Source organism: Xiphias gladius, chromosome 3, assembly GCF_016859285.1.
Source record: "Xiphias gladius isolate SHS-SW01 ecotype Sanya breed wild chromosome 3, ASM1685928v1, whole genome shotgun sequence".
NCBI lineage: Eukaryota > Metazoa > Chordata > Actinopteri > Istiophoriformes > Xiphiidae > Xiphias > Xiphias gladius.
This window is the reverse complement of record NC_053402.1, coordinates 12,103,806-12,122,673: the sequence shown is the minus strand read 5'-3', so window position 1 is coordinate 12,122,673 and position 18,868 is coordinate 12,103,806. Positions and strand designations below refer to the sequence as shown.

At 40.1% G+C, this 18,868-nt stretch overlaps 2 protein-coding genes across 2 annotated transcripts; both read right to left on the bottom strand.

The window, feature by feature from the left end:
- Nucleotides 1-597: 597 nt before the first annotated feature.
- Nucleotides 598-2,608, bottom strand: LOC120788029 (somatostatin receptor type 5-like). Its single transcript, XM_040123485.1, has 3 exons — nucleotides 1,901-2,608; nucleotides 1,432-1,776; nucleotides 598-672 (listed from the first exon to the last, which is right to left on the bottom strand). Exons 1-3 carry the CDS (start codon nucleotides 2,606-2,608, stop codon nucleotides 598-600), a joined length of 1,128 nt encoding a protein of 375 aa, XP_039979419.1.
- Nucleotides 2,609-17,734: 15,126 nt separating this feature from the next.
- On the bottom strand, nucleotides 17,735-18,831 carry LOC120788133 (myeloid-associated differentiation marker homolog). Its single transcript, XM_040123671.1, has one exon. It carries the CDS (start codon nucleotides 18,829-18,831, stop codon nucleotides 17,983-17,985), a length of 849 nt encoding a protein of 282 aa, XP_039979605.1. The 3' UTR covers nucleotides 17,735-17,982.
- Between the last annotated feature and the right edge of the window lie 37 nt (nucleotides 18,832-18,868).

The window sequence follows — 18,868 nt, the reverse complement described above, 5'->3', positions numbered from 1 at the left end:
TGTTGTTAAAATAGCTTGAACTATCAACTCAAGGCTTCCTTCACAGATGTCTCTTAGTGCTGTGAAATGTGCATTATAATGAATTTATCAAGGTAACAGGGAAACATATGGCAAGTGTTGAGTATGCATTTATAGCAACAGTAGCAAATAAAACTAAAGCAGATCAGACAACAATGATTCTTACTAAAATATGATCAAATATAAAAAAAACTGAGAAACAAAAAATGCTTGTCTCTAGTATACATCTGTTTGATAATAAAAACCTGGTTCTCTCTAGCGCTGTTTGAGAAATTACAGCATTTATAACTCTCATTACTGTATTTTGTATAGTACTGAGATCATTATTACATAAACTAAGATTTCTACAATGCAGTCAGCTAACAGTAAAAAGTACAAACAAAAATGCCAAGCTCTGTGATGAATGCTGTAAGTAGTTTTCTCTCCAGCTTTACTCCTCTGGTCCTCTCCAGAAATGTCCCAGTCACAGAGGGAGCATCAGCAATAAAGGCAGGACATACCAATCATAAAAGGTCCAGGGGTAAATTGTTCAAGTTCCGTGTGGTAGCTCGCGCACTAGTACATGGTGGGTCACAGCGATCACTGGCCATTCACTGCTATTTTTGAAGTGAAAGGCTCACTGTCAAGGTTCTCAACAACCTCCATCTGGAGAGACTGTGGAAACAATGCCACACACAGAGATTAACGATGCAATAAAGACAGAATAAGAAACAGAATCACTGATGAGCTTAACAACAGAAAATGTTGACATAAACTGCTGTTTGCTTTTTTTTTTTTCAATTAAGAAAACCCTGGAAATGTTATTGTTAAGGGTAATACTCTGGGGCTCAGTTATTTTCTGCCTGTTATCTAAAGTCGGCTAAATCACTGGAGGTCACATTTTCACACCGAAGAAAAGAGGATAGCACTCAGTGTGGGGGTTGCCGATGGCACTTGTGTGCATGGACAGTTCAGATTTTAATATGGTATCGTCCGGAAGTATAACTCGTGAACATGTTACTAAGAATGACTTCAAACAATAAAAATTTGGTGAAAAGGCAGAATAATTATATCTCCTTCTGTTTCCACCCTTCTTTTGAAGTTTTCCCCCCCTTAATATCACCCTCTATGGTCAGAACTAGTTTGGGCCAAAACATTGTGTTAATTATCTGGCTTGGGCCTAAATCACTTAATCTGGGTAAGGGTCTTTTCAAAATTTCAGGACAGTTTAGTACACAGTACCACACATATAAACTATTTAAAGTATCAGAAGCTGAAATTTGAAATGGGGTGACGCGAAAGGATTAAACTATGCTGCCAAATGCACAGAGTATACCTGCTGAAAAATGCAGTAATAAAGAAGAATATGTGTCTTTATTCAGAAATCAAAATCTGTGTGTAATTTCTGGATGAGAAAATAGGATTGTAATTTACCTTGGGTGCAGTCTTTCTACCTCCCATCTGGTCTGTAGTGCCAACACCATTTGGTTTGTGGAAGCAGAGCACCTTCTGGAAGCTCTGCTTGAAGTTGTCAGAGAGGAAACCATAGAGTATTGGGTTGGCGCAGGAGTTGACATAGGTAAGGATGACCAGGAAGAAGTAGACTGTAGCGCTGGTTTCACTCTCAGGGATGATATAAATCAGATTGACAATGTTGGTAATGAAGAAGGGCAGCCAGCAAAGTACAAACACCAACACGATGATCACCACCATGCGTGTCACCTTACGCTCCGACTTCCGCCGCTTTGTCAGGCCTGCACGCACACCTGCTGACCTCACCTGAAAGTGAGATGGTTGATTGAAAAGGGTTAATGAGATTATGAAAACAGTACCTCGCAGGAAAATTCAAAAATTGAGTTGGACACCAACAAAAGCCAGATGCCAAGTTTATCTGTCCCATTACCTTGATGACAATGAGCAGGTAGCAGAGGCTGATGACAAAGAGGGGAACAAAGAAACCCAGGATAGATGTGCAGAGGATGAAGACAATGGACCACAAATCACGTGGCTCAGGCCAGCTTATGTTACAGGTGTTGAACTCCTCCTGTACATGCGAGTAGATGGTGACTGGCAGCACAATCAGGAAGGACACAACCCACACCATGCCATTAAAGACCTTGGCCACCTGTGGCTTCCGCCATTTTGCACTGCGAATAGGATAAACCACAGCAAGGTAGCGATCGATGCTCATCACTGTCAGGCAAAAGGTGGAGGAGAACTGGCTCATGGTGTCAGCAGTCATGCACACCTTGCAGAAGAAATCCCCATATGGCCAGTAGGAAAGCGCACTATTTGTGCCAAGGAAGGGGATTCCCAGGATGTATAGTTCATCCGCCAAGGCTAGATTGAGGATGTACATGTTTGTTACTGTCTTCATCTTGGCGTAGCGTATCACCACATAGATGACCAGCGTGTTACCTAGAAAACCCACAATGAAGACGATGGTGTAGATGACTGCGGTTACCACGCTGAAGGGCATTGGTCCGGGCACGTCAGAGAAATTGTTAGTGGTGTAGCTGGGGAAGGGCTGGGAGGAAGACAGGGTGCCATTCTCAGATATCGACGTCCAGTTGTAGCTGTCCATGCTGGGGGAGGTAGTTCTGATTTCCATTTGTATTACAGTAGGAAATAGCTCATGAGAGAAAAGAAAGACACAAATGTAAAATTATTATATGGGATACCTAACAAAAACCCATGCTTAAAAAAAATAAAAATAAAAAGTTTTTTATCATGGGTGTTCTAAGCTTCTGTGAATTTCTGCTTCAGAGGATTCAAGTAATGTCTACCTCTGCTCCATATACACTCACAACACACAGGGGTGCTCTCTGGGCAAGATGCCCATATTTACCAGGAGAGAAGAGAAACTTTCCACTGAGTTGTCTGGGCAAGTGGCCAACATGCCATTTCTCTTAATAGGAAGTTGCACTTTAGATGAAAACAACATTAGTTAAGTGGATTTCAAGTATTGTCACTGCCATTGCATTAAATGTCCATAATTGAGGGACAGAGACAGAACAAATACCTGCAGCCAAGTGCCAAGTAGCCCACACCCTTGAGCAGCTAGAGTGCTACGCAAAACATACATGATGTTAACATTAACTCTGTTGAAGTGGGTCTTTGGGCCAATAATATTTTCTAAAAATTAACAATTTTGTAAATCCCTTCAGTAGGTATACAAATGGATATTAATTCTCCACTGGGGTTAAAATTCCTACACAAAGGCAAGTAATTCTCGTCACTTGTCTCCCCACCTGGGAACACGTGTGGTGGAGAGTGAGAGCAGAATCCTATGGAGCAGCTGCTGCTGAAAGACGGGCCGTCCAAGTTAAAGCTCCATCCTACTGTGCATTAAGATTCAACAGGAGAAGTACACAAAGACTCAAAGGACGACTTTACTGACTGACCGAAAGGGCATCTGCTCTGACTTTGCTCTTGTGCATTCATGCAATTATATAGCTTGGAACAACAGCAGATTTTAGCTCACGCTTAAAAAATGCTCCTGTTCACATTTTGCCATTGTTTTTTCTGCATTCAAATCACTTGTCTCTGTACCTTTTACTGTAATGCAACTGCAAGCGGCATTCACCACATTTGCTTTGTTTTTGATGGCCGGTCTTTGGAGACTGTTGGTCAAATTTGCTCTTTATCTTAATGCGGACACGGTCATCGAAACATTTTTATTTTTCAACCTATTTTATGTTGACTGTGAAAGAATAACTTATCTGTTCATTCATAAAAATAAAAACGTCATGGTGTTTTCAGTCAAACTTTGTTGAAATATTTTCAGTGGATGAAACTGTGAACCCTGTTTCCTATTTTGTGTGGCACTTCAACGTTGTGTGGGTATGCCAAATAGACATAAATGTATTATACAATCCATTAATGTAAAGCCTGGGATGAGAGCAACTGCCAACAGCCTTCCTACTATCTAACAGTTAATTCATGCCGCCATTGTGAGAGTGGCCTTTGCAGGTCCTCACCTGGTGCCACCTGGTGCCTTGTGGGTGACCTAAAATAACAATAATCTTATAACTAACTGCCTGTTGTCAGACGTTGCAACCTGAGGCTGTGAAAATGTGTTGCACAAATAAATGGTTTGACGTGCAGACTCACTGACCCGCGCTCCAAAACACGGGAGTGACGCGCAGCCCGCAGCGCGTTGTTGCGAAAACAAACACACGAAGCCCCTGTCCCCTTCACACTGCATCGGGCTTGACATTTTTGTCCACCAAACTATAATAGCTATAGCCCACAGTCATGAGAGCCATTTGAGTACCTCACGTGCCGGGCTCATTGAATCCGAGTTTAATACATGAAAACTTTAAGGCTCGTAACATTTTCCCAAACCCACACGTCCTCTATTGGGAAATAAATGACTAAAATAAACTATTAAAAAGCAAAAGAAAAAAAAAAAAAATCACGGCCGTGTCTTTCTCCAAAACGGCAAGTGTTTAAATGTCATTTCACTAACACATTGTTTTCTTGCCAATGCCTGGACATTCGTTGATGGGATTTAACCTACCTGTGCGCCTCAGTGCGCCTCTCCACTGTCCGGTGGCGTGACGCGCGTCTCCCGTAGTGTCCCTGAGGTCAAACTCAACTCTCTCGCTCTTTCGCTTGGAAGAGAGACCAGCTCACACCCGACTTTCCATCTTGATGCCTTTTTCTTGGTGTCAGCACGCTCAAATCTCCGTAGCCTGTTGCACTACCATCATCTTTAATTTTCCGTGATTTTCCTCACAGTTCAATCCTGAAGGAAATCCTCTGCATAGTGAAATGCTTTCCTCGGCTGTAATGCCTCGTACTTATGTGGAGAATGTCTCCCCGCCTTTGGATGTGAAAGTCCCACCCAGTGGTGGTTGTCATCACCTCACAGCCAAAACCAGTTTCAGGTGTAAAAGCTTACTTAATAGCCATCTTTTTCTTGTTGTTTCTTTTCCTGTGCAGCAGAGACTTTTATAGCCTACCTTCCAGTCAATCATAAAGTGATACTAAAATTTTTTTTTTTTTTTTCCTACTGTGTGTGTGTGTGTGTGAGACAGAGAGAGGAAAAGGATCAATGCCCAGCCTGGGGAATAAATCACATTGATGGTGGCCTGGGGCCATGAGATGGAGGGAGAGAAATTAGGGTGAAATGGAAAAACGGCAGGAGGATGAGATTACAGGTTGAGGGAGAGATTTGTTGGTAATTGCCTGGGATAGCTGCTTACTTTTAAGCTATTAGCTTCATGATGCTGTCATCCAGGGCAGTGCAGCGTTAACAACAGGCTGCCACACATACAGACACACTCACACATTGAAAACAAATGCCCCACTCATGCCTGTTTAGGGCCAGTCAAGGGAACAGGTACAGGAGATGTGTGTGTGTGTGTGTGTGTGTGTGTCTGTGCAATCCGTGCACCAAAATTTGTATATGCCTGTGTGTGTGCATGTACACAGTTCAGTGGGAAGATTATGACGTCTTATACTATTTGGGCCCCGTTTGACTGGTCCTTACCAAACCATTCATGAGACTTGTGAGTATTTAAGTAAGCACTGTCACACAGATGTGTATAGAGGCTTTCAGGGACAGTGGTGCACAGTGGCACTCAGGATGCCAAGATAAAGACATGGCTCATTTACGCTGTGTTTTCTCCAGTGCGGGTAATCCCAGACCTCATTTTCAAGGTCACAGTGACTATGTCAACAAACACTCTTTCTAACCGCACCAAACTTTCAGTTTTCTTTCTAATTGTAAAATCAATTATGTGGTAACTGAAGAGGTCAGCAAAGTCCATTGACATTGCAGAAACTGGACCAAAAATAAACGTGTTAAACTAAAAGGTACAATAAGTAGAGGAGTGTTTTAATTACACTCAGCTGCAACTTTAGTAAAAGGGACAACTCCGCTGATTCGACTGATCAGAGTCCGTTCACAGGGAGTACTGATGTCATACGTGAGAAAAGTTGTATGAAGTATTTTGCTGCTTCAGAGGGAGCTGTGTGAAGTCTGATGAAGTGTTTGGGTCTGCAGACCTCAGCTGATGACAAATGTAGTCTAATGCCGTTCTCTGTTTTTAGGCTACTCTCACTGATATAAAATGAGTGGACACAATATTTGAAACACATCATTTTGGTATTATATCACTCTGCAAAGTATTAAAGCACAGTCTTAAACTGTATCAGGTGTATTAGATAAACTGCAGAACCACAGGCTAATTGCACAGGGATACAGCAGCTCATGCTACTTTTTACATTTTTTCGGTGTCTCGGAGTTCTCCTCAAATGCCCTTTTTCTTCTATGGCTCATTTCATATTCTGTTAGTTTACTTACATTCTTATTATCAAATTCGCTGCAATGATCTAATTTCCTTGCATAGATTAGTCTCATCTAAACTACTCTAAAGAATAAAGTACTCCACCATGTTCACCACATGCCTGGGTGCGCAGGTCAGCAATGATGCGAAACACCAGATATTTTGCTGTGAATGGGATTGTTACCGCTCCATCAGCTAAATAAACACATACTGCAGGACCTCCCATGCAGAGCTACTACAATGCAGAGCAAAAAGGACTGCGGGAGATTTGTGTATGTTTTCAGGGGATTTGCAGTTTTAGCTGTACGTCAGGAAAAGGTGTGTGTACGCCTGTAATGGCAATGAAAAGTAATCAACTATACACATACTGTACTGTACTGTACATGGAGAATACATTATGCAGTGCATGCCCAGTACTCTGAATCTCCAAATTAGATTACTTGGTTCTTAGTTTATTTTATAAAATCTTGGCAAATAATTGTTCCACTTTGCATTTATTTGATATCGATACAATGTCATTATTTTTTTAATTTACGTTAATTCCAGGCCTCTATCTGCCAGCTGCTTGAATATTTCGAAGAGAATCAGACAGCTGTTGGATTACATTAAAAATAAGCAATGAATTTTTTTTTCCTCTAGACAGCCCTGATCTTTCTCCCTGCTCCCTATCTATCTCTTGCTCAGATGAGTCACTCTGGCCTCCAGCGGTTTTCATGCACCTCCTGCCTTTCTATATCAAGCTTCCTCTCTGTGGGCATGTGCACCGAGATCATATCAGAGCGATGTCAGTCACCAACTTCGTCTGGCTGACGACAAAAACGCTGGCAGGGATTGATCGTGCTCTCTCAAGGTAACAGTAGCGGAACTTATGTGTGTGGGGCTTTTGTGGCCCAGAGGAGCTCTCAACGAAGCTAAATCGATAGCCCACCTCTGATCAACAAGAGGAGAAAGGTGCATGTGTGTGTGTGTTTGTGTGTGTTGAGGGAAAGGGTTGATTGGAGGACAAAGAAAGAAGGAGGAAATTAATGAGATGATGTCCAAAGTGGCGACTCCGTGGCTCACGCTGTGTGTTGAGGTCAGAAGATGAAATAATCTAAAAAAATGTTCAATCAGTCAGTCTCTGTGTCTGTACATTCAGCTGATACCCTCCCCTCACAGTCGCCTGTGCACATCACTTCTGTCTACCTAATTCTCTTTTGCTTATTCACAACAGTTTGCAGAATTTGAAAAGAGATGGCTGTTTGTCAGCTTTTAAAGCCTGTGGAATGGTTGTATCATGGTACATAGGTCCATGTAATATCCTTTAATGCAGTTTTAATAAGATTTTGTAATGTAGGCACTGGGCTGTCTATTATGGTAGGGGGAAAAGCTTTCTTAATGGAGCCAACCAGCAGGGCTATTTATTTGCTTAATGCTGTTTACTTTCTGCTTCAGCTGTCGCTTAAAATATGTCAGGAAATGAATAAGTGACATCAGAAAAGTCGTGTACATTCACTTTTATTAGAATTGTGCTTGAGTTAGTTAATGTAGCGGTTTATCTCCGCACAGACTCCAGGTGGAGCTGTTGACTGTGGTGGACTTTTAAGTACAGGGAGGTGGCATCTTTGTGTTGCTAATGCCATTAGCACGGTACAGACTAACAGTGATGACACACAATTTTAAGTCAAGTCCAGTCAATTTTATTTATACAGTGCCACATCATAACAGAATTTATTTCAGGGAACCTTTCATATAAAGCAGGTCTAGACTGTACACTTTATAGTATTATTTACAGAGACCAAACATTCCCTCATGGGCAAGCACTTGGTGACAGCTGCAAGGCAGAAACTCCCTTTTAACAGGAAGAAACCTTGACCAGAACAGGACTCTGGGTGGGCAGACATAATAATGATTGTAGCAGTAGGTGTTGAGCATGATCATGGGGGCAGTAGGTGATTTGCAGTCACAGATCCAGACTCTGCGGCTCCAGAGGCGCAAATACCTGCTGAAAGTGACAGGAGGAGAGAGGAGAGAGAGGAGAAAGCACAAAACTACAGGAGAGAGAAGAAGAAGAGGAGGAGAGAGGAGCTCACTGCATCATGGGAAGTCCCCCGGCAGTCTAGGCCTATAGCAGCATAACTAGGGGGATAGTTAAAGACAAGCCTGAGCCGACTTTAACTATAAACTCTATCAAAAAGGAATTTTTTAGCCTAGTCTTAAAACATGGACCTAAATTGGAAGATGGTTCCACAGGAGAGGAGCCTGACAGCTGAAGGCTTGGCCTCCCATTCTACTTTTGGAGACTCTAGGAACCACAGGTACGCCTGGGTACTGGGAGCTCAGTGTTCTACTGGGGTAATAGGGTACTATGAGCTCTTTAAGATACGATGGTGCCTGACCATTAACGGCTTTGTAGGTGAGGAGGAGGCTTTTAAATTCTATTCTGGATTTTACAAGGAGGCAGAGCAGAGAAGCTAACACAGGAGAAATATGTTCTCTTTTCCTAGTTCATGTCAGTGCTCATGCTGCAGCATTGAGGATCAACTGGAGAATATTTAGAGATTTGTTCGGGTAGCCTGATAATAAGGAATTACAATAATCCAGCCTAGAACTAACAAAAGCATGGACTAGTTTTTCTGCATCATTTTTAGACAGGATGTGCCTGATTTTTGCAATATTATGTCGGTGAAAAAAAGGCAGTCCTTGACATTTGTTTTATGTTGGAGTTAAAGGACATGTCCTGATCCAAGATAACTCCGAGATTCCTGACGGGGATGATGGAGGCATTGCCAGGGGAATGCCATCTAGCATAACTATATCTTTTTTTTTTTTTGATGTATTGTTTTGTAAACAGTGACAAGACAATGTGCCAGAATCAGAGGTCAAGCAGCCATTTCTTGCCTTTCGGCTTTTCAGTCTGTAATAACCAGGGCTCAAATTGCAACAAGTGTTTGGCTGCTAACTGTTGAAATGCCAGACTGAAGGGGCAAAGTTAACAGCAGCTGCAATGTTAGGATGTTCAAAAGGTGAATGAAAGACATATTACAAATTTGTGATGTCGTCTGCAGTTTGGAGCTGTTCTGTGAGTGGTGGAACAGTTATCCAGAACTTTAAAGCGAAAAAGGATACAGGTATAGATTTTTAGTAGGTTTAATGGAATTTAAAGGGATGCTATCACTGTTCCCTGTAACATAGCTCAAAATTAGCATCTGAATGGAAGAATGTAAAGGACTAATACCTTGGAACATCAATTTAATTTCAAACTTTAAGTGTATTAAACAGCACTGTGCAAAAGTTGTAGGCAATAAAAGTCATCTGAGCTTTCAAAATCATGGCATGAATATTTTTTTTTCAGTTTTTCAGTTAACTTCATCTAAAGTGCATTAAACAGCAAAATGCTAAATCCAATCAATACGTGGTGTGACCCCCCCTTTGCCTTTAAAACAGCACCAGGTCTCCTCGTTATACCTGCCACTGTTTTTCATGGTACTTGGCAGGTAGGTTGTTCCGAGCATCTTGGAGAACTCAGCACAGTTTATATAGGCTGTGTCAGTGTCTTCCGTCTCTTCATGTAGTCCCAGAATGACTCCATGATGTTGAGACTGGGGCTCTGTGGGTGCCAGACAATCTGTTGCAGGACTCCTTGGTTTTGTTGTCGCTGAAGATAGTTCTTAAGGACTCTGGCTGTGTGTTTGGGCTCATTGTTCTGCTGCAGAATGAATTTGATCAGAAGCCTCACTCATGGTATTGTATGATTGATAAAAAGCTGAACATCTAAAGTGTCTAAAACCTTTGTGCATTACTGTATTTTGCAATGTTTCTTTTCTTCCACCGAGATCTTTTCTGTGTTTATCACAGTTCACTTCTCACAAAAACCGCATAGAGAGAAATATAATCTTCCGCTTCATATGAACTGTTGCTGCAAAAAAGGAGCTGTCTCTGTAAACTTATGACTTTTGTGTATTACCTCTTGTTTTGCACAGAGATCGCCCCTTGCATTAACAGCAGACTGAGATAAATACTTTAATATTCTATTATCAGTTATTTGACTGAACACTGACCTGTATTTTGTTCCAGTGAATGGTGTCTTACTATACTAGTAAGGTCCTAAATTCCAGGTCTTAAAGCCAAGCAATACTGTGTTTTGCTACCAATTTCTCAAATCCAGGATAAATTGATAAAGCAGTTAAGGACTATTTTAAAACAATATGGATTGAATACTCTCCATTATTAATTGAAACATGACCCTTAATATAGAGACTGCAAAGAAAATCCAAACTGAAAACACATCAAATATCAAAGTCTTTTAGAGGCTCTTAAAATGTTTGCTGAATTCCATTTTGAAGGCATCTGAGTGCACATTCATGTTTTCCTTTTCATTATGCTAATAAATTGTAATACTTAATATTCCTTCTAACAAAACCCCACTGTAATTTTCCCCTAAAGGCAAATCAGAGGAGGTTATTAGGGAAGATTGACAGGCTATATTTTCTTACCAAAGAAAACACATTTGACAATCATAATTATAACTCGTCAGGACACTATCTTTTAAAGTAGTTACTGGGTGAATGAAGCAAGGATTTTCCAAAAAAAGAACATATCATTAAGCATTTAGGCAACATTTAACTTTTACGGAAGTGACAGTGTCAGCCTGTATTTAAACCCAGTGCCTGCAGAAAGAGAGGATCTTCACAAAGTGGAAGGGGCTCAAAATAACCACTCCTTAAGTCAAGCGTGTGTATGTGAGAGAAATATGTTAAAGTATCAGTGGCGTAGCCAGAAAATAAAGCGTAACTGTAACCTGTGTAACAATATACACAAACCCTTGTCTCCAAGGTGAGCTGGAGATAGAATTACTGACTGTCCTCAAATCTACTGATGGAAGAAGTCCTGGCCCTAAAGGTTTGTCTGATTACTGTAAGATCTGGAATACCAGGTGGCTGTCATTTACTAGCTGGTAGTATCGGACACCAGCAGAAGTCGTTCTTGACAGCTGGAATTGAACATTCCCTAAACTCCAAACAGAAATTTTGCCATCATAGCTTAGTGGCCGTAGCTACATGAGACTCTTGTAAGAGAGACATCCCAGGTGTTTGGAGGACGGTGTCTTTTTTTTTAGCCTTTCCAAAACCAAAAACACCAGAATAAATGTGTGAGGAATGGATTAAACAGTGTGTTTTTCTGCTCTGACATCAAACATTAGTATGCTCCGCTAACTAGCTTACAGTAGAAACCCATGTCCAAGTGAACTAGTGGGGTTAAAGGTTACAATAGGAAAAAACCTTTTCAGGACTTAAGTATCCAACTTATGGGGGCTACTATAATATCAGGGTTGAGTGTAACTGTAGCAGCTCAGTTTCCTGCTTTTTATTCAGTTGACGCTTCAGAAACTTGGCTAAATTTAGCCAAACTTGCGTAAACGTTAGCGTTGCATTTGCCAAACTTGTACTGGTTAAACCTCAATTCCTTTCATCTTGTAGCCTACGATTAAAGCATACTTTGTGAAAACACCAACACAAAATCAAAAATGTATCCTCTGGGTTATGTTAGAGTGAATAATATTTTCATTTTTACATTATCATTTATAATTCTGTACTATGATACTAGGACTATCCTGCATTTTGTACCGGAACATGTAGAGTAGCTTTAGCCTCAGTCTTAGTCTTAGTAATATCATGTATGCTGCCATCATCATTTTCAAATGAACCAGATGGGAACATCAAAATATGAGCTGGATACTTATCATCTTATTTGTAGATTTGCTGTTGCTGCGTTTTGTAATTTTGGTTTGGTTAAAGAAGTGCTCTAGAAATTATTGTTGAAATGGAATAACTAGCACCAAACCGGGGGGATACAAGAATGTATGAATTTCTTTCCTCAAATTGTTTCTCTTCTTAGAAACACTCTGGAAAATGTTTCTGTAGAGAAGCAGAAATGTAAAATTACTAAACATAACCTTGTGAAAAAGTTTTGCTTTATAAGTCCTCTTTGCAGCTTTCATTTTGAGAAGACTGAGAAAATTAAACAGCTCAGTTGAAGTGACATTGAATAATTGAGGTTGTGACACTGGTCAGGTTCTATTTTCCAATGTGCGGAAATTAAAATGCATTGTGAATATCATAAATACATACAAACTGTATTTTCAAACCTGGGTCATATTTTGTAGAGTTACATGAAAATGGTCAGTCATTGTCAGTCGGTGAAGTCACTACAGTGTCATTCCTGTCAAGCAGCATCATTGTAAATGTGTTTTTGAGTGATTGACAAGTGTGTGTGTTGATGAAAGGAAAAGTATGTCTGCTAGTAATAATACGTCATAAAGCATAGTTTGAGTAAGTGGAGATTTCAGATGATTTATTTGAAATGACTCGTTCTTAATTGAGATGACTACCAGCTGGTCCACTGTGTTATGTCACATCTAACAGGTGACATGATCTTTCCAGCCATCATGAAAAATCACTGAAGCTAACAGCTTGAATGAAATAGCATTTTATATTTGAAAAAACAAATCCAAAAACAAGGCCACATAATAAATCTTTCTAAAAGGTACAGCAACATGTTGACATAAACAAGTTCTTGTGTTGTTGTCTGTGCAGAACCACAGGGGGACAGAGATAACAGCCACGTAGCAGTAATAGATCTGAACATAATACTGTATGTCACCCAGGAGCTCACATGAATGACCACATGCATCCCACATACACACACACACACACACACACACACACACACACACACACACACACACACACACACGCACGTTATTACCGTTACTAGATCTAGCAGCTGGGTCATCTTCTTTGTATGTGAATAACTGAGTTATCTTGATTAGATTGTTGACGGTTTGACTAAGGCCTGGCTTTTTCAGGTCTTCGAAGCTGCCTTAAAATTTCTGTGAGGGCTGCTGTCAGCGCAGTAAACCTTAACTCAAACCTGAAAAAGTACAAACTTATTTGCATTTAGATGGAAAATGACTAAGACTTTTCATTGGGTAACCCCATCAATGAACTGGTTTTCACATATGCAGTATAGTATAATGTTATGCTTTTCTCTTAGTAGTTGTAATAATTATGATTTTAAGAGAGAATGCTTATTAATAATTTTTTTTCTTGAATAATGATGACAAATAACACTATCACTATATAGATTAAAACATATATACATAGTAAAAAAAAGGGAAGTAGTAGAGGAAGTCCAAGTCCAAGAGAAGTCCAAGAGAACAGTCAACAACTACAGGTGTATTCATATTATCATGGAAAAACAGATTATTGTGCACGTGGCGTGTCGCGACTGCTCTGTGGGGATGTCTACGATACGCCGAGCAGAGCAGGGGTGTGCTGTAAGTCATTTGTTGAACTTTGACCTGAGCTGCAATGACCGGTAAGGGCGTAGCCTACCACTGCTTGAACTTAAAAGATGGATGAAAAACTACTTAGTCTTATTTGTGTTTCTGAATTCCCAGAACTTTACAACAACAATTCGGCCTCACGTCAAGACCAGATAAAAAAAGTGTTTGTTACAAAAACACTCTCTGAGTCTCCGACACACAGCTAGCAATATTTACTGCTAGCAATATTAGTACTGTAGCTAGGGTGACGCGATTTACTACAGCACTAGCTTGAGTTATGCATTGGTAAACTGTACGCTGGCCAATGTGGAACAAGACCTTTGGTTTTTTGGCTGTAACGTGAATACGCCCTAAGGCAGCTGTTTAGAAAAAGAGGGCTTTAGTTCACTATTTGGACAGTAAACCATATTATAATTAGACTCAACATGCAGAGTGCACAGTGCAAACATTCTGGCACACACATGTTTTTGAAATATAAAGTATATGGATTTTCTTCTTCTGACACTCTTGGAGTAGTTTCATCGAGTTTGTGGTGATTCATTTTCATGTCCTCCTCTGGCCCCAGAAGGGGTTGAGAGTCTGATTGCTGGACTGTTGAGTCAAAGGCCACTAATGAGAGAAGATGTTTAATAGAAGATAATAAACACCAAAGGGGAAACAGAGTAGGAGTGAGTATGAGTGACTCATACGCTGTTACCCTTAAAACTATGGTTATCCGTTGGGCTCACCTCAGTGAATCACAGCATGTGGCTGGACAAGGAACTTGAAAGACTGCTCGGACTTCAGGGACATATATGTCATTAAACTGTGGTCTTTCTGTGTCCGTGTCAGTGATTTTTGCACAGAGGGATAGCTCACATAACCATATACATATGTATTTTCATGAGTGTACACACACATTGATTACTGCACGATCACAAATATGTTGAGAACAAGCAAAGATCCAGTTTACAGGCTGATTTAAGCTTGGATACTCAGATAATTTGGAAAGGTGTAACTTTTTCAATACAATATCTCCGACACAACCAACTTTGACTAAAATTGGGTTGGATTTTCATTAATTAAACATTTACACATCATCGTGATCTGGTAAATAAAAACCTACACTAATTAGCCTGATGGGGAGCTATAATTGAAGGTCACATTTGTAACTTTAAAAGACCATAATTACAACACCATGAGCCCAGTTTTGCTGGAACCTGCGGGGTGAGGCATTTTGTCCCTGATTGTGTCAAAAGGCACGTGCTCACAGAAACGTGAGGTGACTTTTAAAATGAGTCAGAGGATTTTTGGTAATGAAGAGAATTAAGTTAAAAATCTACCTGATGTGAAGCGAGGTGTTATGTTTGTTTCTGTTAACATAACAATGGGTAATTTATTCAGGTTCCTTCTTTGCATAAAGCCATGTAAATTCATAATGATCAGAAAATTGGTATAATTTAACTGAGGAAAGTTTGTCACTTTTTATTTTATCAGTAATGTACTTGAAATGGCTGGAAATAATCCTAGATCCTATCTATCCTTAGTTTTAGCTCAGTGAACACACTGCATTATTAAACTAAAGATAATAAAGATGGTATTTCAAAACTTTTGACATGTAAAACTGTGAATTTTTACAATCAAGAACAAGTTCCAGGTTAAAAAAATTTAGAGATTATTTAAATACATTTAACTTGATTTGATTTAAAACATTTAGCACTTATAAGCAATATGTAAACATTTAATAAATAGGTTTTATAACATTGTAATGTAGTTGTAAGGGCCATAAGTTTAATTAATGTAATTGTAAACAACTATAACTCCTCCTGTGGGCACCAATAAGTGGACGTTAGTGTATAAATAGATAATGTGTATAATCTGTATAAAGAGACTGTGAAAGATAATGAAGTAAACAAGATCTGTAATAATATAAAATGTTTTCATAGGAGAAGTGATTATTTCTGAGAAATACTTTACATTAATAAACACTTTAAAATGTCCCTATAGCTGTGCACAGCTACATTGCAGTGTGTTATAAACCATTTATTAAATGTTTATATACTGTTATTAATGCTAAATAGTGGGGTTAAAGTGAAGTGTTACCAAGAAATGTATATTACATTCATTTACAATTTACATTAATTACCATTATTTATTCAGTTTAAACTGCACTTAATAATACAACCAAAGTTTATTTTCTTTCTTTTTAATGTATTGCACCCCCCCTGGGTTTACATTAGTCACTGTTCAGATAACACAGTGAGCGGAGGTTGGAGGAATGCCACCGATTTGTTTAACGTACAGCACCTCTTGCCATAGACAGCACTTTCCATTATTTGTCTTGGAGATCCTTTCTAAAGTGTTTCTTAGCAAAGCTTTTAGAAAATCAGCCAATGGTTACAGTGCTTTTGAATAGTGAATATAATAATGACAGTGAATTAAAGTAAAATGTAAGTACAATGTGCTGTATGCACAGCTAAAAAAGTCTGTTCTTTAGCTGAAACCAGTTTGACACGGCACTATTTCTATGGACTACATAGTCTAGTTTTATATAGAATTTGCCATCTTTAGTGGACGAGACAATGTGGAGTGCACCTACTATTTAATGCATTTTTGTCACTGGTGTAATCCAAATTAAAGCAGACCCTGCCGTCTGTAATTTGCTGCCTTGTCGGACACATATAGATTTCTGACTTAAATGCGGTCTATCTTTCTGACAGACTGACATGGGAAGAAAAGCAAAATTTCCACGCTTCAGTTACTCTGTTTGACCCGAGTTCACTCACACAGATTGGTGTGCCAGGTAGCACAATAGCTGCAGGATTACAAGTGAGACTTGGGTGACGTCCTTTGAAGTTTCCAATCGGTTAAAAGAGAAAAGAATGAATTGACGTCATACTTTCTAGCTCCCCCCTCCGCCTGCCCACCACATAAATGAGAAAGAAAAGAATCTATCTAAGAAAAAAGAAAGCTAACACCTTGCAACAAATCTGAGTCCATATGCAGTAGCCGCTTGTTGATTAAAGGATTTGCTTTTTCACTTTTCCCACACATGATTCCAAAGTCTGGAAATCTCTAGCTTTCCTTCTCCTTTCTCTCAGACTCTGCCTCTATCTCATCAATCTCCCTGTTCTTCTTTTTTTTTCTCCTCTCTTTCACTGGCGCTTTTCTCTCTTGTTCCTTCTCTTCCCATCCCATCTCATCTTTCATTGGCTTCTTTGTTTGCCTGTCACTGTTCGTGTTCTGCATTCACTACATTTATCTGTTGTCAATGCCTTACACTAGGCACTACATTTATCATTAACTGCAGGAGATATGTCTTTTTTGCCATAAGACAATTTGGGAAATACTCTTATTTTCGCTCTTATTTTCCTCTTATTTTCTTTCTTACATAAGAAGATTTATACCACTCTTATGTCTTTATGGTAAAGACAAAACTACAGCCAGCAGCCGGTTAGCTTAGCTTTTAGCATAAAGACTGGGCTCGGGGAAACAGCTTGCCTGGCTCAGTCCACAGGTAACAAAATCTGCCTCTAAAGCACTCTGAAAGCGCAGGGGCTCCAGTCAACAAATTACTCTGCACACAACCCCCTTAAAACCCCCGTGTGCTTTTTAAAAAATCCTTTATATGATTCAGAAAAAACGATACATATTGTGTTAACTAGTGTACTTTAGAGGTGCCGGTAGGCATATTTTTTTACCTTTAGACTGAGCCAGACTAGCTTCTTCCCTCTTTTGCCAGTCTTTGTGCTATGCTAAGCTAGCTCCAGCTATATATTTCTTGCACAAACATGAGAGAGGCGTCAGTATTCTCACCCCTCTCAGCAAGAAAATCGAAAAAGGGGGTGTATTTGCAAAAATGTAAAAAACTATTCCTTTAATCAGCAAGTTACAGCACCCACAAGTGAAAAGATGAGGAGCATGAACACACATGGATTGACTTGAGGCACAATTTGACTATGACACAGTGTAATAAACTAAAGAAAGAGCTCAGTATTATTAACTGCACTGTTTGATCACTATGTGTATCAGGATCCAAAGTTCTACCAGGAAGTTTTTTATTTTTATGACAGTTTTACTATTGTTTTAATCATTAACTAACTCTACGTCTTTGTGCATATTTTATTGGGGAACCAACATTTCAATATTGTAAGAACTCATTTTTGATGAACAGCATTTGCACACAATATATATTCGAGTCAGCATTTCCATCATGTCTAAAACAACAACAAAATACATAATTTTAATGAAAAGGCTTAAAGTTTACTGAATGGCCTATAGGCACAATATGAAACAGAAATCCTACAAAAAACCTGTCCGTTCACTTTGATTCAAACACATTTGTTTGTTTTCAGCTCAGGTTAGTTTTGACAAGCAGCAGCTTCACTGGTTACTGAAAAAGAACACAAGAGAGTAGATAGCGTCCAGGGTGTAAACAATAAAGTTGAGGATCGTCATGAAGGTGACCACCACCAGTTTATCCCATGAACAGAGGTGGTCACAGTTACCGGGTCTTGTATTGTTGGGGAAACTGTACAGTGGCCAGATCACCATAGCTGTCGCATACATCATTGCTGCCAAAATGGTATAGCCGATCACCAGCTTGTCAAAGGAGAAGGGAAAAAAAGAGGTCAGCTGTCCAATGGTGAGCAGGATTATCATGATGGAACAGATGAAACACAAGGAGTACACTGCCACACACCACTGCAGTCCTGGGGAGTGGATGTAATGGTCTTTCTCTAGGGATGTGAAAATGAGACAGGTGAGGAAGTTCTCCAGCATCTTCATTATGCCGGGCAACGTGGACAGAAACCCACTGTTCTGTCCACTTGGGCCAAGGCGTGTTAGTGTTACCTCGCCTGCATACACCCCAAAACAGACCCAGGACACCACAGACGCACCGATTTGGCGGTAGCAGGTCTTGCAGGTGAAAAAGGTGGGGTAGATGATGGAGGTGGCTAAGCACATGAGGCTTGCCAGCATAGCAAAGGCAGCGGTGAAGTCTTCCCAGGCGAAAGGTAACTTGGCACTGACAGTTGTGAACTCCAGGACGAGAATGAGAAGGGTGAAGAAGAAGCAGAAGGTCCAGGTGAACATGCACCACACCCAGTAGGAAGATGACACATGTCCCACTGTTGCCACCAGGCTAAAGGACATGCAAGTGAGGATCGTTGCCAATATTCGCATGATGCCTACAGGCTGGGTGAGTGACCACAAATTCACATAGGTCATGGCTGGACAGGACGAGTCTCTTTGCCCCCAAAAGAAA

Coding starts and splice junctions, on each gene's coding strand:
- LOC120788029 (XM_040123485.1), bottom strand. CDS start 2,608: ATGGAAATCAGAACTACCTCCCCCAGCATGGACAGCTACAACTGGACG. Junction 1,777..1,900: donor ACCTGCTCATTGTCATCAAG/GTAATGGGACAG, acceptor TCTCACTTTCAG/GTGAGGTCAGCAGGTGTGCG. Junction 673..1,431: donor GTAGAAAGACTGCACCCAAG/GTAAATTACAAT, acceptor TTGTTTCCACAG/TCTCTCCAGATGGAGGTTGT.
- LOC120788133 (XM_040123671.1), bottom strand. CDS start 18,831: ATGACCTATGTGAATTTGTGGTCACTCACCCAGCCTGTAGGCATCATG.